The sequence below is a fragment of the Hypomesus nipponensis genome, chromosome 6, assembly GCF_054491055.1.
Source record: "Hypomesus nipponensis isolate SF chromosome 6, ASM5449105v1, whole genome shotgun sequence".
Classification (NCBI taxonomy): domain Eukaryota; kingdom Metazoa; phylum Chordata; class Actinopteri; order Osmeriformes; family Osmeridae; genus Hypomesus; species Hypomesus nipponensis.
This window is the reverse complement of record NC_140366.1, coordinates 2,181,869-2,205,978: the sequence shown is the minus strand read 5'-3', so window position 1 is coordinate 2,205,978 and position 24,110 is coordinate 2,181,869. Positions and strand designations below refer to the sequence as shown.

At 43.8% G+C, this 24,110-nt stretch overlaps 1 protein-coding gene across 4 annotated transcripts in view; it reads right to left on the bottom strand.

Moving 5' to 3' along the window:
• Nucleotides 1-23,886, bottom strand: part of mideasa (mitotic deacetylase associated SANT domain protein a) — a 34,374-nt gene extending 10,488 nt beyond the window's left edge. For 3 of the 4 annotated variants that reach the window (XM_084700343.1, XM_084700345.1, XM_084700346.1), the window contains exons 1-11: nucleotides 23,138-23,452; nucleotides 21,013-22,751; nucleotides 18,228-18,440; nucleotides 17,587-17,932; nucleotides 17,166-17,232; nucleotides 16,783-16,925; nucleotides 16,517-16,620; nucleotides 16,319-16,394; nucleotides 13,259-13,347; nucleotides 13,019-13,162; nucleotides 18-134 (exon numbers count right to left, since the gene is read on the bottom strand). In XM_084700343.1, the coding sequence (XP_084556469.1) occupies nucleotides 18-134; nucleotides 13,019-13,162; nucleotides 13,259-13,347; nucleotides 16,319-16,394; nucleotides 16,517-16,620; nucleotides 16,783-16,925; nucleotides 17,166-17,232; nucleotides 17,587-17,932; nucleotides 18,228-18,440; nucleotides 21,013-22,464 (2,751 nt within the window). In that variant the 5' untranslated portion in view covers nucleotides 22,465-22,751; nucleotides 23,138-23,452. Of the gene's footprint in view, nucleotides 1-17; nucleotides 135-13,018; nucleotides 13,163-13,258; nucleotides 13,348-16,318; nucleotides 16,395-16,516; nucleotides 16,621-16,782; nucleotides 16,926-17,165; nucleotides 17,233-17,586; nucleotides 17,933-18,227; nucleotides 18,441-21,012; nucleotides 22,752-23,137; nucleotides 23,453-23,674 lie in introns of those variants that run through there. The other variant, XM_084700344.1, reaches the window with a different exon arrangement.
• Nucleotides 23,887-24,110: the final 224 nt, after the last annotated feature.

The following is a 24,110-nucleotide window of genomic DNA, read 5'->3' as shown; positions in this document are numbered from 1 at the left end:
TAATAAAAATGACTTACGTTCTCATGGGCCTGTAGTGTGTCAGAAACTACTGTGCCATCTTGACTCTGCTCACATGACCCTTCCCACTTCCTGCTGTCCCCATCTTGATAAGTCAGCATGGGATGCTGAGAGCTCTGGAACGTTAATTAAAATAAGAATTATTAGGGTATGAGAAAGCCTATTATTATTGGTGGTATTATTATGTTGGTGCAATGAGAGTCAATGGCAGCCCCTAGACCAGTATGTAAAAACTTGTGGAATTTGGCATGTTGAAACTGCAGAGCATTAGTAACTACCATACCAAACATGGCCCACATGAGACAATAGGTGGCGTTACAGGCCATGCCCCAATATGTCAATTTTCAAAGTGATGCCATAAGTCCCAAAATTCTGAAACTTAGTAGATATGCCTTACTGCTCGTGAGGAACACAAAATCCTCAAGAATCTATAACGGCCACCATATTCGATTTTTCTGTACAATAAAGATTTGTCCAAAACTACTAAATTCTTCTCCTCATGAACCGTAGCTCCGATTGACTTGAAGAACAGCCCTGATTTGTAGGACATATGTTTTCCTATAGGGTGCAAAACCATGAGGAACGTATTACAAAATGGCAAACTTATTAATAAGGGTCAATTTCAGCTTTCACATATATTTCATGTCTCCATAAATAAGTGCCACATTGACCGAGGGACTTGATGTGTTCCACACACACAAGATGGACACTACAAGTTGTTACCATGTGCAAATGCTATGTCATATCTCCAAAACGATTGAATTAAAGGGAAATACATGTTTTTGCTAACGTTAAAATATTTCTTATGTAATTGAAAAATTACATAACTGATAAGGTTAAATTCCAGTCTACTCCCGGGAACACACTCACTTGTTTAGATACGTTTGTGTCTGAATAAACTTTTGCATCAGACTCTGAGTTTCAGTGCGTCTGTTTGGACTTAGGATCTAGCCCTTCACAACACTTAGAATTATTCTTCACTTCAAGACTTAGTATATTTCACAATAAAAGGGAACTTACAAAAGTATTTACATCATTTCAAACGTTGAGAAATTGATAAAACGTAGTACACATTTATCCACTTCACCCTCCCACTACCATTATATCTAATTCACTCTCCTGAGTTTCAACTGTGTTGTATGTATGCAAACTACTATAGTATGGGCCAACACATAAGTTATAAAGTTATTGGACTTGTGTGGGTAGGGTTTGACATGTGTGATGACTGTATTCTTCCACAGATGCCATGGGCTTGGACAGAGTTGGACCAGTTACTATTCACTTTGACTTGATGGGTGTGATCTGTGAAGCATGAATGGCACCATGCAATGCTGAAGGGTTGATTGTAACTGGTGTTGGAAAACATGTCGAATGAGCAGAAAATATTGGATGGCATTGTATCCTGTTGCCTCGCAACTGGCGGCGCATACACACGCAGCGGCTGGGGGCTCTCCAGACTGAGGTTCTGTTTTTGTTTTTAGTAATTGTTTTAGTTGTAGTTTTAGTGAAATAGCTGCTTGGGGTTGTCCCGATTATAAGATGTCATTGTTTGAAACTGTTTAGTTGTAGTTTAGTTTAGTTTTAGTGCCATCACTTAGTTGGTTGCCATGGCGACATGTACACAGCTTGACTGTCTACAGTAGCCAGGGTCTCCTAAATATTGGAGTACGGAGCGAACAATCTGTAAACAACAACTTTGCCCACACACACAGCATACCGATATGCCCATATAAGCCCATAGGTGGCGCTATAAAACACGCCCAAAGTCTACGTGATTTCGCCAGTGCCCCATTACTCTAAAATGCCTGAAAATTGGTATACGTGCCTTATTTCTCATGGGGAACAAAAAAGCCTCAAGAACCCATACGGTCCGCCATGATAGATTTTGCTGTACAGTCCAAATTTGGTACAAACTTCAAAACCCTCTTCCTCATGAACCATAGATCCAATCGACTTGAAATTGTTCCAGATGTGTAGAAGACATGTTTTCATAAAGCGTCAAATTGAATAAGAAAAGCTATGAAAAATGGCTGAAAGTGTATTTATGTAAATGTCCACATTGCCTCAATATCTTTGTGTTAATAAATCTAATATAATTTTGACTGTTTTTCAATCCTAATAGGGTTCAAGACATCACTCTGAAGTACCATAAACAATTTCACCTTGGTATGTCAATATATGATTGATTTCAATTGAATTGCTCCAGAGCATGCTCCACATTCTCAGACTCATCCCACCCCTTGACATTAGGGTGACCACCTGTCGCGCTTTGCGTTGTGTCGCACAGCATTATCACCCCTTTTCCCGTACGTCACATATTGAAAATGCTTTGCAATACAGCACAAAGCGGGACAGGTGGTCACCCTACTTGACAGCCCCCACCCTCGGTTTTTAGCTCCTGTTTCAATTTGCTTCCAATCGCAGCTCGCCGTTACGAATATAAATTATTTTTGTTGTTTTCAACTGGAGTCGCCTGATAGCTGTGTTGGAGGCAGCCATGTTCGGTAAGTCCTATTTTTACACATTTTAAGCTTGAATCAATTATTGGGTTCGTGAAAGTACACTACTCTTGAATTATGGTGAAGGTTTGAGCACTTTGAGACCTTTAGATCGTGAGTTTGAAGTGACAGAAAACCGAACTCGAAAAGTAGCTAGCTTTTTCCCTCTGTGAAATTAGTGAATCATTTAGCATCTCAGCGAATTTATCAAAAAGGTAGAGGAGGGCAGCTTTTAAGAGAACAAGCGATTCCCCACAGACCTGTCGGCTTAGAATTTTGATTTGGTCGTGAAAGGCTTTGTAATAAGCCTATGCGACAAGGAGACCGCATAGGCTTACGGTGCGTCACATTGCAGTGGGGCGGGCAGAGCGGGGCGTCGGCTTCCCATACATTTTCAATGAAACCAGTCGTTGACACCCGCGTAGGGCATTGTGGGAAGGCAAGCGGGGCGTCGAAAGTTGGATTTTCTCAACTTTATGTAAATGAAGAGCGTGAAAACGCTAGCGTTGGCCAATCGGGTTGGTTTCTTGTTTCTTGTAACGTAGAAGAAACAAGAACAACTGTTGGTCATGGTAAACATTTCTAGGTTTGACAATTTCAAGATGGAAGAGCAACTCATCGTATGTGTGTCTACGCACTCAGTCTTGTTTTATACGCCTCTGTATGATTAAATAGACGTTAACAAAAAATATATACCTGGCGCAGGGTTGCCGAGGTTGTCAGTGTCCCTGGTGTGTTAAATTCAGTCTCGTCACTTTAGCTTGCTACAGTACGTAACCTAGCTCTAACTTTCTTCTGTGCTAACTGCATACTGTACTAGTTTAGCTACAGTAGTCTAGTTTACCCGGCACACAATTGACATTCAACGTTGAAATACTGGTTTGCAGTCACTCGCTAGCCATACAGTAAATGTGTAGTGGCCATAACCTAGCAAATGTTACTGGAAAAATGTTTGAAGTGCTGTACAGTACTGTAGCCTATAGCCTAGTTGACAAGATCATGCAGCATCTAGTCAGCGGATCTGATTCCTTGCATCATGCTGTGTAAAAGCTGTATTTTGATTAAGACAGGAGCACTTATATATATCAATAATGATGGCTATTGTACATACATGAACCCAAGTCTGCACACTTATCCATGACAAAGTTTTACACAAACTACAACAGTGACCTTAGAAAACTACAACTCTGTATTAACTTTTTTAACACGCCCCGGAGCGTGGTGCACTGTGGGAAGGCCAGCGGAGCAGAGTGGTAAAAAACGCTGCAGTGTGAACGCACTGTTAGGCGGCAGCCATGTTTTGGTCGTGTCATGTTGATAAGTTCAACATTTTACAGTTCGGTCGACACCAAAAATGTCGAGGAGGGCAGCCTTTAGGAGATGTGGGAATTGCGCTTTTAGCCAGATACTCTGATTAGGGTTCCTTCGTCAGGAGGAAACCTATTGTTTTTGTTAGTTGTATTATTATTAGGGTTCCTCTGTCAGGAGGACCCAATTGTAATTGTTGGTATTATTATTAGGGTTCCTCCGTCAGAAGGACCCTATTGTAATTGTTGGTGTTATTATTATTATTATTGTAATTTATCTCATGAACACATTGGTAAAAAGTTTTGAAATTTGGCATATTGATACAACATGCCACAACTACGGCCCAAACAGAGACTGGCCCACATCAGACCATAGGGGGCGCCACAGGCGACGCCCAAATGTCCACTTTTCAGAGTGGTTGCATTTCCACCCTAGCCTGACGTTGTCATACTCATAATTCTAGTCAGAATATAAGTCTGAAAACTCTCCGTTGGGCTTTGAGTACGGAGCGTGTTTCAACCGAACTCATAAAACAAATGCCTCTACGCTCAATTGGATAGACCTACAACCAATCAGAGCAACGTATTATGTTGTTTGTTGAAAACAAATTCAACCCAAGGGCTCTTTCGTGACGTTGTTGATTACGTTACTGTTGATCATCTGTCCTTCATTGTATAAAGCCCGCCCTGGCAATTTCATTGGTCCGTCCCGATTCTGGGTTTTCTGTAGTTGTCCCCAATACGAGACCCTCCAGACCCAACTTCCCGAACAAATTTTTTTGTGGGCGGGAGAAGTTGGGCTGGCAGCCAGGCTATTTCCACCCCATTGCTCCAATTTTTCTGAAACTTGGTGTGCATGCCTCATTCATGAGGAACAAAAAAGCCTCAAGGACCCATAAGGTCCGCCATGATGGATTTTCCTGTACAGTGATAATTTGGGAAAACATTCAAAATTCCTCTTCTCTTGAACCAAAGGTCTAATTAACTTGAAATGTTGTACAGGGGTGTATTTAATTCAATATGTTTGTGTCAATAAATCAAACGTCATTTTTGAATGATGGTTTTTCAAACCTAATAGGCTTTAAGGTGACATCACTCTGACGTACCGTACAAAATTTCTCCTTGGTATTTCAAAATATGACTGATTTAGAGCTGTTTCAACTTTCGCTTACCACAGAAGAAACAGCTTACTTTTTTTATACAGTAACTGAACATAAAATATTCAACACTGAGATTAGCTTACTGGGCTGGGACAGCGACCTGCAAAGTATATGGTCGTGGGATCGAATCAAGCTTTTTAAATTTGAATATCTGTTTAGTTAAACAGGATGACATTGTTCTGAAGTACCATGCGCAATTTCACCTTGATATGTCAAAAGATTATTGAATTACAGCTGTTTAAACTTTGGCCGAATCGAGCAATCCATGCTGCAGGAGAAACTGCATTTTTTTTTTTATACAGAAACTGACCAGAATTTCTCAGCCTTAAGGGTAGCTCAATGGGTTGAACCGGTGTCCTGCAATTCGCGAGGTCACAGGTTCGAATCAAGGCACAGTCTTTTGGCCTGTCATAATTTTGATTACTTGATTAGTTAAACTGGCAGACATCCTTCTGACATACCATGCGCAATTTCATGCAATTTCACCTTGAAATATCAACCATTTCTTAACCTTTGTCCCAAAGCTGACCAAAAACGAATACTCATATCATACAGTCGGAACACAGCTAGATAATCTGCGTCAGCACCCTTCAGTACCCAGCATGCAGTGCGTTATGTCAAAAAACGCAAAGACTTGTGGAAAATAGTTTGGTTACAAAGGCCGTGCGAGGGATTTCAATTGTTGTGTTTGTTTAGTTAGATGTTTGTAATGTTATTGTTGGTTAGTTAATATAATCGTGTTGGTCACCCTGATTGTGTATGTTGTGTAGTTTAATCGGATCAGAGAATCGGCTGCTTTACAGTCACAGGCTATTCTCGCACGAAGCTGAATATGAGTGCTGTTCTAGTCCAGTTGCCCACATGACTATTGTTAGTTGTGCAATGACTTAAGAGTCTGGAAAGAGATCAACTCAAGAAGAGTTTCAATATCCTATAAAAAGTTAATACTTGGCCCTTGGTAATTATACAGTCTCAGCAGTTTGTGTATAGTAGAGAGGTTAGAGAGACTGACTTGTTACCTTATGCTCAAGAGTTCAAATCCCCGTTCAGCCTATTGTTATTGGACAAATATGAAGTCTTGATCTTCTACAGTGTACATGTTTATAATATTTTGCCATTTTGCGGAGGAACCCGCATCGCTGCTTGCAGCTATATTTAGGGTTCCTCCGTCAGGAGGACCCTTTTGTGTTTGGTGGTATTATTATTATTATTCTAGTAATTTATCTCATGAACACATTGGTAAAAAGTTTTGAAATTTGGCATATTGATACAACATGCCACAACTACGGCCCAAACACAGACTGGCCCACATCAGATCATAGGGGGCGCCACAGGCGACGCCCAAACGTCCGATTTTCTAAGTGATAGCATTTCCACCCCATTGCTCAAATTCTTCTGAAACTTGGTGTGCATGCCTTATTTCTCATGGCGAACAAAAAAGCCTCAAGGAGCCGTAAGGTCCGCCTGATTGATTTTCCTGTACAGTGATAATTTGGGAAAACCTTCAAAATTCCTCTTCTCTTGAACCAAAGGTCTAATTAACTTGAGATTTTGTACAGATATGTATCATTGACGTGTTTAAAAACGTTACTTATAGCAATTGAATAAAATACTAAATAGCTGAAAGGGGTGTATTTATGTAAATTTCCACATTGCCTCAATATGTTTGTGTCACTAAATCAAAGTTCATTTTGAATGATGGGTTTTCAAACCTAATAGGCTTTAAGGTGACACGCCCATGAAGTACCATAAACAATTTCACCTTGATATGTCAAAATATGACTGAATTACAGCTGTTTGAACTTAGACCAAATCTGACATTGCTTGCCATTCGAGAAACAGCTTTTTTTATTATCCAGTTACTGAACTTTGTGTATTCCATGCCTGGGAATGGCAATTGAATCAAATACAAAATGGCTGAAAGAGGTGTATTTATGTAAATGTACACATTGCCTCAATTTCTTTGTGTCAATAAATCAAATATAATTTTGACTGATGGTTTTTCAAATCTTATTTTGTTAAAGATGACATCACTCTGAAGAACCATCAACAATTTCACCTTGGTATGTTAATATGATTGAATTTGAGTAGTTTAAACTTTTGCTGAATCTAACAACTCTTACCACAGAAGAAACTGCTTACTTTTTTATACAGTAACTGAACATGACAATATTTTCAACAGTTGGTGTGTAGCAGAGAGGATAGAGAGGCTGCCTTGTAACCTCATGCTCATGAGTTCAAATCACCATTCAGCCTATTGTAGTTAGCCCAACATGAAGTAGTTTTGCTCTCTTGTTGTCCAACTCTTGATCTTCATCTACTGCTTATCCGGGGATCGGGTCGCGGGGGCAGCAACCTAAGCAGGGAGGCCCAGACTTCCCTCTCCCCGGCCACTTCCACCAGCTCTTCCGGGGGGACTCCGAGGCGTCTTCCCCGGGGCCTCTTCCCAGTGGGACGTGCCCAGAACACCTCACCAGGGAGGCGTCCAGGAGGCATCCAGATCAGATTCCCAAGCCACCTCAGCTGGCTCCTCTCGACGCGGAGGACCAGCGGTTCTACTATGAGCCCCTCCCGGATGACCGAGCTTCTCACCCTATCTCTAAGGGAGAGCCCGGACACCCTGCGAAGAAAGCTCATTTCGGCCGCTTGTATTCGGGATCTCGTTCTTTCGGTCACTACCCATAGTTCGTGACCATAGGTGAGGGTAGGAATGTAGATCGACTGGTAAATAGAGAGCTTCGCCTTTCGACTCAGCTCCTTCTTCACCACGACGGACCGATGCAGAGCCCGCATCACTGCGGACGCCGCACCGATCCACCTGTCGATCTCGCGCTCCATTCTTCCGTCAGTCGTGAACAAGACGCACAGATCCTTGAACTCCTCCGCTTCGGTCAAGATCTCCTCTCCGACCCGGAGATGGCACTCCACCCTTTTCCGGTCGATAACCATGGCCTCAGATTTGGAGGTGCTGATTCACATCCCAGCCGCTTCACGTTTGGTTGCGAACCGTTCCAGTGAGAGCTGAAGGTCGCGGCCCGATAAAGCCAATGTCAATGTAGGTTAATGTCAATTTTTATAATATTTTGCCATTTTGCGGAGGAACTCGCATCGCTGCTTGCAGCTATATTTTTTTAGTGTTTTTGTTTTATACTTTTCAACTGCACTGAGTCTGAGAGCTACAATTTCATTGTACTTATGCAATGACAAATAAATATATTCTATTCTATCAAGGCCCAATTGGAGAAGAATCCATAGAATATTTACAATTGTAGTAGGCCAATAGATCTGTTTTAAAATGTCAGGGGTGTTGTATATTATGCCTGCACCCCCCACTCCAGAGACAGTTGGTGACAGAGAGGTGAAGACCATAAGTGAAACATAGTCATGCATTAAGAGTAAAGTCAAAAATAGAGACTACATTTGGATGCTGAAACTTAGTGCTCTGAGTTGGTGCAGGTCAGTTTAGGCAGAGGTAGCCTTTGAAACCTCTAGGTTTATTATTTATTTTTTTGATTGGAACTCTCTTATTTATAGTTGGATTTGACATTTAAGTCAAGGGAAAGTGTGTGGGCAGACACGTCCTCGCCCCCTTGTGTTCTGCGCTGCTGCCATTGCTGGTCGCGCCCCGTTCTCTGTGTTGTGTTGGCCTGTCTGTCGTTCGCGTTTCCTTGTCCGTCTCTTCAGTCCCGGACGCCGTGTGCGTGTTTTGGGGATCTGAACAAAAGTTCCCGTTTGGCTTTGTCGGCCAACAAGGACTGTCCGTTGTACAACATGGGGTTCGGCCACTATAGGAGCTGTTTGTTCCTTGAGTGCGGCGAGGCCGTTCCATCCGCTCCCCTGCATGCTGCCAGGGGAAGGTTCCGGCGAAGGGAGGCTCCGTTTCCCGTGCTGCTGTTATGCTGTCCAAAAGGGGGCTCGCGTTCAGGAGCCGACCACGAGCACTCGCGGCATATCTGGCATATCCGAGGAGCGACATTTGCAGGTACCATCGTGAATCACGTTAAGGTTTTCTCGGTGCACAGACCCGTTGAACAGGCGTCTGATCGAGTGCGGGGTGTAGGGTTGGACATATTGTGCAAGGACAATGCATTGTGCACGCTTCTCAGTTTACAATAATAGGGGCATTAATGTTTTGCTGCAAAATCCCGCATTCGAAGAAGCAGCCAGAGTTTGCTAGGTAGCTGCTAGCCATTAGTAGTGTTACTGTTACTAAGCCGCCCTGTTTGTCACTGCTTGACCGAGCCGAACAGAAGGGCTTGCTATATTCGCGCCGTTTAAATTGATTGTTAGAATCGTGGAGCAGATCCAATCTATTCGCTCGCGTTTGATGACGTTCTTTCAATTCTGTGCAGCGGTATTATGAATACAGCGAAAGCACTGGAGTACATCGTCCTAGTGACATTTTAAGTAGCCTAACAATGGAGACAGCAAACGTTGTCGGTTAATAGCAGTAATAGTTTACTAGGTTGCGTCCTGTAAAGGAATGAATACACGATGCTAATCCTGCTGCAATTCCATATACTACTAGTTATGTCTCTTACTTATTAGAGACGTATATAAAGTCCCATGACATGCTGTTTTGAATGCTTTATGCAGGCCGTAGCGTTCCCCTAATATTGTAGCCTATCTGCATGTTGTCTTGTGAGGAACTCATGCAACTCCACTAGTTCTGTGCGAGTGCTATGGCCTGTCCCCGGAGCCGTATATGGCGTATTCCTTCCGGATTGGGGCGGCTGCTTCTGGTATCCACGTCCGCGCTGGACGTCGTGGAAGTGCAGAACTCATGAGCGCTTGAGAACAGAGACCGGGACCGTGTCGGGGGATGCTTGCAGCCGGTACACAATAGAGGCTTGCATTGGATAACGCTCTGCGACTATCTACTCTAAGCCGAGCAGCTGAGCAGGCGCTCAAGAAGAAACCGAGCAGGCGCTCAAGAAGAAACCGAGCAGGCGCTCAAGAAGAAACCGAGCAGGCGCTCAAGAAGAAACCGAGCAGGCGCTCAAGAAGAAACCGAGCAGGCGCTCAAGAAGGAGCCTAGCAGGCGCTAAACAAGAAGCCGAGCAGGCGCTCAAGAAGAAACCGAGCAGGCGCTCAAGAAGAAGCCGAGCAGGCGCTCAAGAAGAAACCGAGCAGGCGCTCAAGAAGAAACCGAGCAGGCGCTCAAGAAGGAGCCTAGCAGGCGCTCAAGAAGAAGCCGAGCAGGCGCTCAAGAAGAAGCTGAGCAGGCGCTCCAGATGCTGAGCAGGCGCTCAAGAAGCCGAGCAGGCGCTCGAGAAGAAGCTGAGCAGGCCTCCAAGCTGAGCAGGCGCTCCAGATGCTGAGCAGGCGCTTGGGAAGCCGAGCAGGCGCTCGAGAAGAAGCCGAGCAGGCGCTCGAGAAGCCAAGCAGGCGCTCGAGAAGAAGCCGAGCAGGCGCTCGAGAAGAAGCCGAGCAGGCGCTCGAGAAGAAGCCGAGCAGGAGCTCGAGAAGAAGCCGAGCAGGAGCTCGAGAAGAAGCCGAGCAGGAGCTCGAGAAGCAGCCGAGCACTCAGTTTGAGCACTCGTTGGGCTGGACATTTTTGACGGACCTGGCAACCCTGAACACAGATGTGATGTAATTTCCAGTCAAAGCTTTTAAAGAATGGATCTCTGCACGATGGGCCTGACCAGAGCACCGGTGGCCGTATAGAACACGCTTCAAAGTTGTCACTTTCAAAGGGTGGTATTTTGACCCCATCAGGCCAAGATGTCTGAAAGTTGGTATGCATGCCTTACAGTGCGTGTCCACTGCAGCGACAACATGTTTTCCATTCATTTTCTATGGAGTCAGGCGAATCGCTTGCGTGGTGCATTGTGGGTAGCGACGCGACGCGATTCGAGTTTTTCTCAACGTTATGCTAATGAGGAGCGATTTTCGCTAGCGATGGCCAATCGGAGTGTTTTCTTGTTTCTCGTAACGTAGAAACCATGGTAAACATTTCTAGCTTTCTAGGTTTCAAACTGGAGGAGAAACTAATCGTTTGTGTGGCTGCTTACCCAGTCCTGTAAGATACATATCTGTATTCGTACAGAGATGTTAATACAAAAAAACGATGCATGGCGCAAGGTTTGCCGAAGTTGTGGGTGCTTGTACTTTCAAATTCAGTTTAGTCACATTACGTAACTTCGTTCTGTCATAACTAGTTAGCTAGCCGGGCTGAAACTCCCTATCGTATCGGCAGATTAGCAGAGATTGAGGAATATAGAGTAAAACGTTTTTTTACATATGTCAACGTGTATGTCTACAGTATTAAACAGTTTTATATTTTGTAAACAAGTGGCATTTTGATCGATGTTGCAACTACGTAAACCCAAGTCTTCACACTTGGCCATGACAACTACAACAGTGACTTTAGAGAACTACATTCTACATTCATATGTTTGAAACGCCCCCGAGCGTGGTGAACTGTGGGAAGGCAAGCGATGGCAAGCGATTCGCGTCGCTGCAGGGGGCGTTTCAAACAGATGAATGCAGGATGTAGTTCTCTAAAGTCACTGTTGTAGTTGTCATGGCCAAGTGTGCAGACTTGGGTTTACGTAGTTGCAACATCGATCAAAATACAACTTGCATACAAAATACAAAACTGTTTAATAGACATACACGTTGACATGTGTAAAAACGTTTAACTATATTCCTCAGTCTCTGCTAATCTGTCGATATGATAGTGAGTTCCAGCCGGGCTAGCGAGCTAGCTAGTCTAGTCACTAGACTGACATTACGTTAAAAAAGTGAAAGTACAAGCACCAACAACTTCGGCAACCTTGCGCCATGCATCGTTTTTTTATTACCGGTATTAACATCTATATACATGCTGCCCTACAAAGCCAAAAGACCGTAACTCGCCGAAGTGTAGAACTGAGAAAAACGACTTCAATGTTTTTGCACTTTCAAAGTAGTTGTCCTCCCAAATGCATTTTAGGTAGGACACTGGAAATCTAGCAGTTTGATGTTGTAGTGATTACACATTATCTAAACTAGACATTTTTGAAATTGTTGATCTTAAACTGCACTTTTGACCCATATTTTGAAGTTACAGTAGTATACCATAGTCTATCGTAAGTGGTCATGCCAAGGCAAAATACAGTAACTTCCGTTTCTTCGCTCACCTAGTTGCTTATCACGATATCAACTCTGTATATTATAAGCCAATGAAACATACACGTGGATACCTGTCACAAGACTCACAAGACAAGAGTGTTTTTGATTTAACTGCCAGGGTAAGATACTTACAAACGACTCATGTTTGGGAAGTTTGGTGTTGAATGCCAGCGAGTAGGCTAAGCTAATGCTAGATGTGTTTATTGTTGCTAGGTTACGTATTAGTTCAATTGAAACAGTAACTCCATTTGAACGTTTTTGAGTGCCGCAAAAAAAGGCAAAGAACCGTAACTGATTTTACAGCATTTTGCATTGGATTTCTAAAGCCAGAGCAGGCTTTTGGAAGGTACGGTGAAGACAACAACCTTATTTTCTCTGAAAAACAGACGAGTTTATTTAAGACATTAGGCCACATGATAAAGCAGACCTTAACTGTTCCGAAAATGAAAAAAAATCATTTGCATAAAGTTGAGAATCTCAACTCTGTCGCGTCGCTACCCACAATGCACCACGCAAGCAATTTGCTTGGCTCCATAGAAAATGAGTGGAAAACATGTTGTCGCTCGCATTGCGTCGCTGCAGTGTGAACGCACTGTTATTGCTCATAGGGAACAAAAAAGTATCATGAACCCATAATGTTGGCAGCATGGATTTTTCTCTACAGTGACAATTTGTGAATCATCAAAAATGACTTAATCTGCCATTGCTCCAATTGTCTTGAAATGTTGTGTACATGTATGAAATACATGTATCATGTCAAGTTTGCAATGTTGAGGAGGAAACCACAATTTCTGCCTGCAGCTATATTTATATTTTGTATTAAACATACTGAATAAAAGAACAAATGAACACATTTCTTACCATCTTAGCTTTTTCAAATAAAAAGCATAAAAAAGGTTAAAAACATCAAATCAATTACCTTGACATCCACGGTTGCCTCTGTGATCTTCTCTGCTGGGGATTCAGGGGGGCCGTAGGTCAGACTTCCGTTGCGGCCAATCTTCACCTGCTTCTTATAAGTGTAGTAAAACTCCACACATTGTGTCACGCTTTTTGTCTGCACCTGTAAATACACACAAGCTTAGTTACCTCATACTGGCCTCCAAAGAGTTTAGTCAGGCTGCCTGGTGCAATACATGTGGCTATTATATGGGCGTACCAGTTTCTGCACCATAAAGAAGTCCTTCCTGTAGGCAGATATCCCTTTGTTGAAGTAGCGCTTCTCTGCTGGAGTCCAACTATCTGACCCTGAGGGTACATGAGTCACAGTACACTATGATTAAATCACATCACGGGTGTCTGAGTATGTGTTTGTGAGAGTGATTCAATGAATGAGTGAGTATGTAAAACACTCTGAGACACAGGGAGAAAGAGACATACAGTGCTTCCGGAAAGTATTCACAGCGCTTCACTTTTTCCACATGGTGTTGATTGACAAAATTGATTAAATATATTTTTTTGCAAATCTATTCAAAATAGAATGTATACAAGTACTCACAGCCTTTGCCATGACACTCAAAATTGAGCTCAGGTCCATCCTGTTTCCATTGATCATCCTTGAGATATTTCTACAACTTGATTGGAGTACACTTGTGGTAAATTCAGATGATTGGACATTATTTGGAAAGGCACACACCTTTCTATATAAAGTCCCACAGTTGAAAGTGCATGTCAGAGCACAAACCAAGCCATGAAGTCCAAAGAATTGTCTGAAGACCTCAGAGTCAGGATTGTATGGAGTCACACATCTAGGGAAGGGTACAGAAAATGTTCTGCTGCATTGAAGGTCCCAATGAGCACAGTGGCCTCCATCATCCGTAAATGGAAGAAGTTTAGAACCACTGGGATTCTTCCAGGAGTTGGCTGTCCGGCCAAACTGAGTGATCGGGGGAGAAGGGCCTTGGTCAGGGAGGTGACCAAGAACCCAATGGTCACTCTGACAGAGATCTTTACAGCACTGCTCTGTAAAGAGAGGAGAACCTTCCAGAAGGACAACAACATCTCTGCAGCACTCCACCAATCAGGCCAGTATGGCAGAGTGGCCAGACTGAAGCCACTCTTCAGTAAAAGGCACATGACAGCCCATCTGGAGTTTGCCAAAAGGCACCTGAAGGATGCTCAGACCATGAGAAACCAAATTATCTGGTCTGATGAAACAAAGATTGAACTCTATGGCCCAGGGCGGGTAATCGGGAGAATTCCCGGTGGGCCGCTTCACTTTTGGGCCGGTGGGCCGCTTCACTTTTGGGCCGGTCGAGGATTTTTTTGTTGTTGACATTTGTCACGTTAATTTACCTTCTCTTAAAGTAGGCTACACACGTTCCACATTCTGACACCTCAGCCTCTGCATGGGTTGTACCATGTTAGGGAGTTCTCCCCTCCCAAATAGAGTTGGTTGGGTCCATAGCCCGTCTTTTCCAAAAAGTGTTCTCAGATAGGCTACCGATAGCTGGGCCGGGTGGCCCTACCGTAACAATACACGTCAGAGAGGATTGATGGGAGCAGGGCCGGAATGATGGCATCACTAGACAAGGTTTTACCAATTGAAAAACGTCTGTTTATTTTACATAAAGCTCAAAAACAACTTTGCACTCTAATAATGGCCAAAAAATGCCACAGTTAATGTGCGCGCTAGCATTAACTGTGGATGTCCCTGCATCGAACTGTGGATGTCCCTGCATCGACCCTTAGCCCGAATGGGCTAAGCCCTGAATGTTTACAACATCTGGCTCCGTGCCTGATTAATACTCGGATCGTTAAGCAGTCTAAAAAAAATTATCAATATGAAAAAATTATATGATCCCTTTCTGTAATCCTGATACCCCCAGAAAAGTTCACTACACCCCCAGTCAAAGCAGGCTGCATCCGGCCCTGTTTGGTATACAAAAAAAAGTGGTCCGGTCTTGGGCCTGAAACTCCCGGGCTGAAAAGAGTCTCCACTCCGGCCCTGCTACGGCCTGAATGCCAAGCATCATGTCTGGAGGAAACCAGGCACCACTCATCCCCTGGCCAATACCATCCCTACAACGAAACATGGCATCATGTTGTGGGGGTGATTTTCAGCGGCAAGAATCAAGATTGAGGGAAAGATGAATGTAGCAATGTACAGAGACATCCTTGATGAAAATCTGCACCAGAGCGCTCTGGACCTGTAAGGCAGATTTTCTGTGTACATGTACAGCCTAAGCATCTGTAAGGTCAAGAGGTCCTGCAGTGAGGCCTCTCTCTGAGCAGAATATAGCACACAGCCCAGACAGTTAGGAGACTATGAGGCCAATCATGTACAAACTGGGACTTTAACGTAATTAACGACCACCTCAGCTGCTGAATACTCATATACTGTATCAGTGTACTGACCTCTGAAGACCCGTTAAGTAAGCATGTGTACTCATGTATGTAAGCATGGCGGAGAGACAGAGTTTTCCCTCATACCATCAGTTTGTCTTTAACTGATGGTTTGATCCGGGCGCTCGACTAATAAACCAAAGTCAAATTCCTTTCCGTTGTCATGATTCCTTCGGCCTGCCTTTCTTCAGAATACCCTCCCTATCAGGACCTCAGACTGGAGCGAAGGTTTATCTTCCAACAGGACAACAACCCTAAGCACACAGCTAAGATGACAAAGGCGTGGCCCAGCCACAGTCCAGACTTGAACCCAATTGAACATCTCTTGAGAGATCTGAAAATGTCTGTGCACCGATGCTCCCCATCCAACCTGATGGAGCTTGAGGTCCTGCAAAGAAGAATGGGAGAAACTGCCCAAAAATAGGTGTGCCAAACTTGTAGCATCATGCGCAAAAAGATTTGAGGCAGTATTTGCTGCCAGAGTGCTTCAACAAAGTATTGAGCAAAGGCTGTGAATACTTATGTACATGTTATATTTTCAAATTTTTTTGCAAATATATTACAAATATTAAACAAAATGTTTTCACTTTTATTATGGGGTATTGTGTGTAGAATGTTTAGGGAAAAAATGAATTGAATCAATTTTAGAATAATACTGTAACAACAAAATGTGGAAAAAGTGAAGCGCTGTGAATACTTTCCAGATGCACTGTACAGAGAGAACAAGAGATGGGGACAGAGAGACATAGATGGAAAGATGAGGTGGGTTGTAATGATGTAGCCTGTACTAGCATCTATGTAACTGACATAGCATCTCCCCATTCAGATGCTGTTCCTAATACACGTTGCACACTTAAAAACAGAATTTCTCTACCTGAGTAGTGATAGTCAGCCAGGTGATGGCCTTTGGAGAAAACAGGTTCTTTGAAGAGCAAGAGGGCCAGTGCCTCCTGGGGAAACACAGTTCATCATCGGGAGCTAATCGGTTACAACAGTCAAGCTGTCATGTAACACAGGTGACATCAACATCAGTCGCCATGTCAGTCGGTCTAGGGTGAGCGACTGTACTTACAAGGATGTCTCCCCCACATTCGTGGAGACAGTGTAGTGCTAGTTCCTGATTTGTGCCTCCACCGTAGAAAACACTTGAACATGCCAAGTTCATCAAATCATCCACTAGAGGGAGAAAGTGAGAACGGCAATGTTAGACTGCTGGTCAGGAAAAGTATGACAGGAACACCAAAAAAGGGTGTGGGGGGAAAGAGAGAAGAGACGCAGGAAGAGGTCAAAACTTTCTGAGCGTTGAAACTCCATGTCCCATGATTTCTGAGTGTTTACCTCTGTGCTGCTCCACATGTTTGGTGTGAAGCTTCTCCATGGGAACCCAGACCAGGTCAGCCTTGGGCTGGTCCATCTGGGGGAGGCAGCGCTCACACAGCTCTGGAACCTCTGCTTGGTACTGCAGTCCAATGTTAATACGCCTAGAGAGTTACACACAGAAACACCGAGAGCAGGTAGAAAGGGCAACAAGGAATGAAGAGAACAAGAGTCTGAGGTACAGACATTATAGAAACAGCAATACTTCCCTGGTGTCTTCTACTTTGACAATTCAACATGTTACGTGTGTAGCTACTATGCTACTATTTGTAGTGTGTATGAGGGCAGTGATCGTGATGTCAAGAAAGCGCTCCAGCACCACAAGATTGGTTTCTAACACTCACGGCTCAAAGCTGACTGGTGTGGGGTCGGTAATCAAAGGTAGGACTGGAGGCGTGATGTCTGAGCTGCCTGGAAAACACAATAGACACAGAATTCTTTAGGACCTCGTCTGGCAAGTCCAGCAAACCAAATATTAGGACATAACAAAAGCAGGAAAATTGACACCCTGAAGATTAAGGACTATTTCGGGGGGCTGACTACTTTATAAGGCAGTATGCAAACAGAAAAAACTGTTAAAACCCCACATTGTTGGAATACGGTGTGATAAGATCTAAAACGCAAACATAACATACTGCTAAATGACTAAATGTAAACATACAGATAACTTGAACAGAAAGACAGAAGCCGAGGAGATTACTATATTGTGAAAAAAGAGTAGCGTAAATGGATTTGGCATCATTATAATACGGTCAGGGAACTTACAAGAACGCAGAAGACTGCGTGAGGTTGACTTGGGCGGGGGTGGTGGGGGCAGGCTCTGGTTGCCAGCAGCGATTGAGGACAAAAAGGTGGAGAAGTAGAGTCCTGAGCCATCGCGCACGGGGGAGAGGATAGGTGGCGGGGTGTAGGGGGGTAGAAGGAGAGGGTGTTCCATCATACGAATTGGCGAGCGCAGGTGGCTCTGGTAGGGGGTTATGCTGGAGTAGACGGAAGGGGCAATGAAGGTGACTGGTTTGGGAGGTGGGATGAAAAGGGGCTCAGGGCGGGGCCGCCGTTTGGACTTGGACAATTTCCCATTGTTGTCCTGCCCTGCGTCACTCTCCGCATCCTGGTTGAGTGAGACAATGAGACGGGAATTCATAAATGATTCCAGGAATGACAGCAGACAATGTGCAAACAAATATAACAGTTGAGTGGCAGCAGGAGTGAGTACAGTAGAGTTAAGGTGATTGGGGGGTAAACTGTTGTGTACTGCTGGCTTTACATCATCAACCAGTCAAGCTATGATAAAATGACTATAATTGTCATCACAATCATCAAGAAGTCTCACTGTTTTGTTGAAAAAAGTTAGTTATTCTATGGTGATTAGTTGGTCCCTGGTCCTGCTGCAATCTTGTACATACCTGACCGAAGATATCAGACAGAGAGTTCCTAAGTGAGCGACGACGAGCCACAATGACGGACGGCTTGTGTTCAGGCTGGGGGGGAAATGGGTCCCGCTGGGCCATACGGCTATGGTGCCAGGAGACCGGGGGGTCAGTCTGACCCACTGGCACAGAGACGGGGATAACCAGGGGCACCATGCCAGGCTGCCGGCCATGGGCACCATCCTCCTGCTGCACACATAAAGGAGATATAGTTAAACATCAGCTGGGATAAGTTAAAATGACTCGACGGATAGATTGTTACACATTCATCTGAGAAGTTGTCCTTGGAAACTGTTTAGAAAAGGCTAGGCACTCAAAGAATACTTGGCAAGTGACTGGATGTTTGTCACCGTTTCTCAAAGGTGCCAGTAGTTCATCATAGGACATTGATTGGTAGAGATGTACCTACCAGACCAATATATCCCATTCTGTATTTATAAGAAGAATACTCCTCAGATCTTCTCAAGCTCTGTCAGGTGGGGGCGGAGAGTACTGGTGAACTGCAATTTTGAGGGCTCTCCATTGATATATATGATATACCTGTGCAGGCTTTGGCTGGGCCACTTATGGAAATTGAAACTTGTGATGAAGGCAATCCAGCATTGTTTTGGCTGTGAACTTCAAGTTGTTCTCATTCTTAATCTTTGCCCTAGCCTGATAGTGTGTGCGCTGGCTTTCTTCAAGGATTTCTCTGTTTGGTTAATAACACTCCCTCAATCCTGACAAGTCGCCGAGTCCCTGTCCTGGTAAATATTTCATAGCATGATGTTTTCACCATCACACTGCATCGTAGCAATGTTCTTGGGTGATGAGCAGTAGCTGGGTTTAGCCAGATTTGCATTGATTTTGCAGATATCGCTCTGCATTTTTTATCAGACAGGATCATTTTTTCTTTTTGTTCTCAGTCTTTTAACTGCCAGAGAATAATTTCATCTGGCTCTCAGATCTTTAAGTGTTGTTTGGCTAACTTCAAGCAGACTATAATTTGTCTTTGAGTCAGAAATGGCTTCTGTGTAGCCACTCTACTATAAAACCTGGTTGATGGAGAGATACAGTACAGAGATACTCATCTGGCATATTGGTTAATAAATCTCAACCATCACTGCAAAGAAACTCTGACACTTGGTTTGAATGGTCTTTGTATTTTTGGTCACATTACTGATAAAAAGCCTCTCTTTTGCCCAATGACTTTGTCCAGCCATACTGCCAACTCAAGTAAGAATCTTGGTGATTCAAAATGTTATCTATTTCACAGTGTTGGAGACTCTGTCTTCATATGAATTTACTTTCAAGGAACTGGTGCAGTGTTTTTTTTTTTTTCCTTTGCAAGTTTTATGGCCAGACACAATTGTCTCCTGCAGGTGTATAAGGAGTTTTTGAACTTCATGGCTTTGTCTGACATGCACTGTGGTCTGTGGGGCCTTATTTAGAAAGTGTGTGCCTTTTTAAATGTCCAATTGCTCCAAAAACAAAATGGTTTGTCAAATGCAATAAGGAAAAGATATAATTTAACTTATTTGGAGAGACATTGCAAATGATCAAGTAAGTAAGATTAAATAAGGCATTTCCTTATTAATTTGAAGACATTTCTGATTTTTTTTAAATTCTGTTCAAATTGTGGTGTATATTTCATAAATGGACAGGATTAATTTTACAGTATAACACAACAAAATAGAAAGTGGAAAAGGGGAGGTGTTTCTTTCACCCTCAAACTACTCCAGTAGGCCAGCATAGCACTGGTGATTCAGGCCTGGATTGTGAACAAACAGTTGTAGGCATGTTAGGAGCCAGTTGTGCCAGTCAAGCAGTATGAGCCTGCCTCTGCAACCCCTCCCTAGTTCTGCTGAATGGTTGGGGAGGTTGTAAGGAATGTGGAGGTGTGGAGACATGCAGCTGTTCAACATTGTACCCAGCACTGCCTCTCTCTGCACACAGTTCAGTTCCTTACCTCCCTCCCTAAGGTGAATTGTTACTGGACAAACATGAAATTGCAATTTATTTATTTGACTCAGGCTGAAGGTATTGCAATGCTCCTATTGTGTTTTTGTTAAAGAGAATGCAAACTACATATGTAGACTAACTACTGATTCGAATGGATGCATTCATTGTGTTGGGTAGATTTGACTTTCCTTAAATCCTGGTTTGCTAGGTCAGGCAACTCCTGTCTCTTAGCAAAAAAAGTAAGGAAGTAAGTAAATTAATATACCCTCCCAAAAGTGAGATTTATCTAATAGAAAAGCTGTTTTTCAGGTTGCACCAGTTGGCTTTCCAGTGAATAGGGAACTCACTGTGTATGACCATGTAAATCCACTCATGCATGCAGACGTTTAACACCACTAGTTAGCTAACTGTAAACATCTCTGACTTAACACCACCAGTCTGCTATATAAACTGTAAACTTCTCTGATTTACCAAAAAGTAGAGAAAACAGACCTCACAAAATATGTTATAAATCATGGGTAAGTCCTGCATAGAAACCATGTTCTTCCTTATGTAGGAGGAACAGAGCTTTGTATGCAAGCTGCCATATTTATGTGTGACACAATCACTTGCATGGCTACACAGGACCCAACAAGTCTTCAGGAAAAATTTTGAAAACGTAAAAATGTCAAATATGCTATTTGTGTAAAAAAATCAATGACAGAAATTCCCCAGAAATCCCCGGAAATCCCTTAAGTCAAGTCTGATTCGATTAGCATAACAGCAACAAGGTGATGTTACTCTTAGAAATAAAAATGACAACTAAAGACTTTGGATTTACCTTGGCCATTTTGGCAGGCTCCATCTCTGAGGCCTTCTGTGCAAGAGTTTCCAGGTTGATCTCTTTCGATGCCCTCCTCCTCCTGTGTGTGCTCTGAATAACGCCCCCTGGTGCTGCCTGTGCCTCCCCAGCATTTACCCCGTCTCCACCCCCAGCCACCTGGCCATTCTGGGGGGCCAGGAGCTCCCTGGAAGCCTGGGTCCAGGGGGCCATTGTGGGCGGGCCACACAGTGGGGATAGCCCATCCCTGGACAGTCGGCGAGAACGACGAGGGAGAACCTGAGGGGCATCAGAGGGCTCTGCAGAGTCTGGGGACACCTTCTGAGGGATTGAATCAGATGTGACTGAGGAGTCACTAAACTGGTTCTCAGTCTCTATTGCCTGCTCCTGGGTTCCCAGTAACTGAACATTATCATTCTGAGGGGGTGGGCTGGTGCTACACAGACAACTCTCAGGGGACTGATAACTCATAAAGTGTTGGTTTTGGTGTTGTTTTTGCTGAAACTGTGGTTGCAGTACTTCCTGTTGTGGTAAATTGTGTGGTTGCTGTTGTTGCTGCAATTGATGCGCCTGTTGTCTTTGCTCGTGAATTTGCTGCTGACGATATTGTTGCATTTGTTGCAGCTGCTGCTTTTGCATTTGTTGCTGTTGTATTTGGTGGTGTAACTGTTGATGCTGCTGTTGTTGATGGTGATGCTGCTCCTGCAACTGTTGTTGCTGCTGCTGCTGGATTTGGTGCTGTTGCATCTGTTGCTGAAGTTGTAGCATGTGGTGTTGGGTTTTAGGTGGATCACTGTAACTTAGGTTTGGCATACCCTTGTTGCCCTGGTACACCTGATAGTATGCAGATGGAAGGTGCTGCTTCGTAGGTCCAAACGCCAGCTGGAAGGGCTGCAGCATGGACCCAGGCATGTGAGGCTGAGCCTGAATGTCGACACCCTTATGGCCCTGTTGGAAGGCCTGAAGATGGGCTTGGCGCATTGCTGCATTGGCGTGCTCCCACTCCAGACCTCTTGCCTGGGCCTGGGCAGCCTCTCTGTACACCTCCAGGGATCCTGAGGCTTGCTTTTCTCCCCCAGTCTGCAGAGCTCCACCATCATGCCCCCCCTTTGGGAATGCCATCTGGGTCCTGATGTTGTTCATCCCTCCCATGTAAGAGCCAAAGTTTTGGCCCCAGGTTTGCACAGGGGCTTCCTGAGACCAGCCAGGGGCCTGTGTAGGGTCTTGGTTCATCCATTTGGCAGTGGACTGGTAGTGTACAAGCCCTTGGGGCCCCTTCTCTGGGTTGAAGACAGCTGTGCTGCCTCCAGAATCCATGTGAGTTGAGTCCAGAGCAGGAGGGCCCATGCCGTAGAAGACGTCCCCTGCATGTTGCATGGGTTCCTTCACGGCTGTAGCCCTCTGTTTGACACCCTTGTCCGTATTCAACTTCTGCTGAGGAGGAAGACTCATAATATCAATAAGAAACAACCACCAACCGACAAGTGATGGAGGGGCCTTTTCAGCCTTTATCACTTGATTAAAGAGGTGAAAGACCAATACAATCTATGAGCCTATACTGCCCCTGTCTGAACAAGAATATTTTGGCTTCTTTGTTTAATTGTGTGAACAGTGAGATTCAGGAGGAAGTCCAACAGGAAAGGGCACAGGGTGGGCCCACACACCCCGCCTCCCAAGGTCAGATCTGTAGTCTGCAGCAGTGCTTGATCCTCCTGTGACCCTCATTTGTCTACAGCACCCTGAGAGAGAAATTAAAAATACATTAGTATGGAAGCACCAATATGTTTAATGCCATGGCCTTTGCAGAGACACGTGCCACAAACATGGAAATCATAATGAAAATAAAAGAAAAATATATGTATACATTACTCCAGCATAAATGTTGTTTTCAAACTGTAGAACACAAAAGCCTAAATAAACTAACAAAGTGGATATACATATGTAACGCTACAGCTATATAGCCAAACATAGAATACAATGCTTCCTGACAAATGGTAACAGAATCATTGCATAGGTTTAGATACTTATTTAACAGGTTTCAAATGCTTATTGTGCATGTTTGCGCATGCACGTGACCCGAAAAAACATTTATATTTACACATACCATCACATATATAACACATACCATCTCAATATCGCATTGTGCATTTGACAGCGAGTTCCTTGAAACTACTTAGCTCGATCGGCCAAAGTCGACTGAATGCGACTCCATAATGAGATCATGCGCAACAGATGACATACTTCGACAACTTTCTTCGGCTGAGTCTAGAGTAAATACATTTTTCACTGAGAGCATCAAACGCAGGGCATGGTCCCTCGAAAATGTAAGATCCGAAAACCAGTTAAAAACATGTGTACAACTACAATGTTGCGAAGTGTAAGCTTGCACATTTCCAGGAAAACATGTCCACAACTTTTGTCCTCGCAACAATTTACAGCACGTACATAAACCAGTGATGTCGTCATAAGTATGAAAAGTGCGACTTGTTTAAGCAAAGACACATTTTATTACAGATTTGACTGCTGTGTGCACCAGTTCTTACTGTATTAAGCAATCGATTTGATCTATTCAGAGCTTTTGTAAATCTAACATGCTGCGGAAATACTTTGAAGTTCTAATGCCCATGAATACGATGCCTCACCCTTCAACTGTTTAACTTACGTCCTTCTGTTATCCAATCCGGTTGTGTTAAGCCAAGCTCATCTCCATATCCGTGTAACAAATGATCTTTTACAACGTCTCCTTGACTCCACAGAGGAAGCACTGTAGTTTACAAAGTACTGCTGAGTCGTGGCTTGTTACATTGTTTGCAATGATTAAAATCAGAGGGCCACATTTGCTACAATTGTTGAATCAGTGCGGGGAGGATCTCTTGGAATGGATGGTGAAGTTCTGGGGGCTTCCCAACATGTACCCTGGGACTTTCCCCAACGCAGTGGCATTACTATTGAAGTGACATTTCATAGAGACCTTAAGATAGACTTAAGGTAATCTATAGTTTCTGAATATTAACGGTCGAACAGTGTCAACATGAACGACCTCAATTTACCAACGTGTCAATGCGCAAAACGTTGCAGCGGTACTGGACTTGCATATA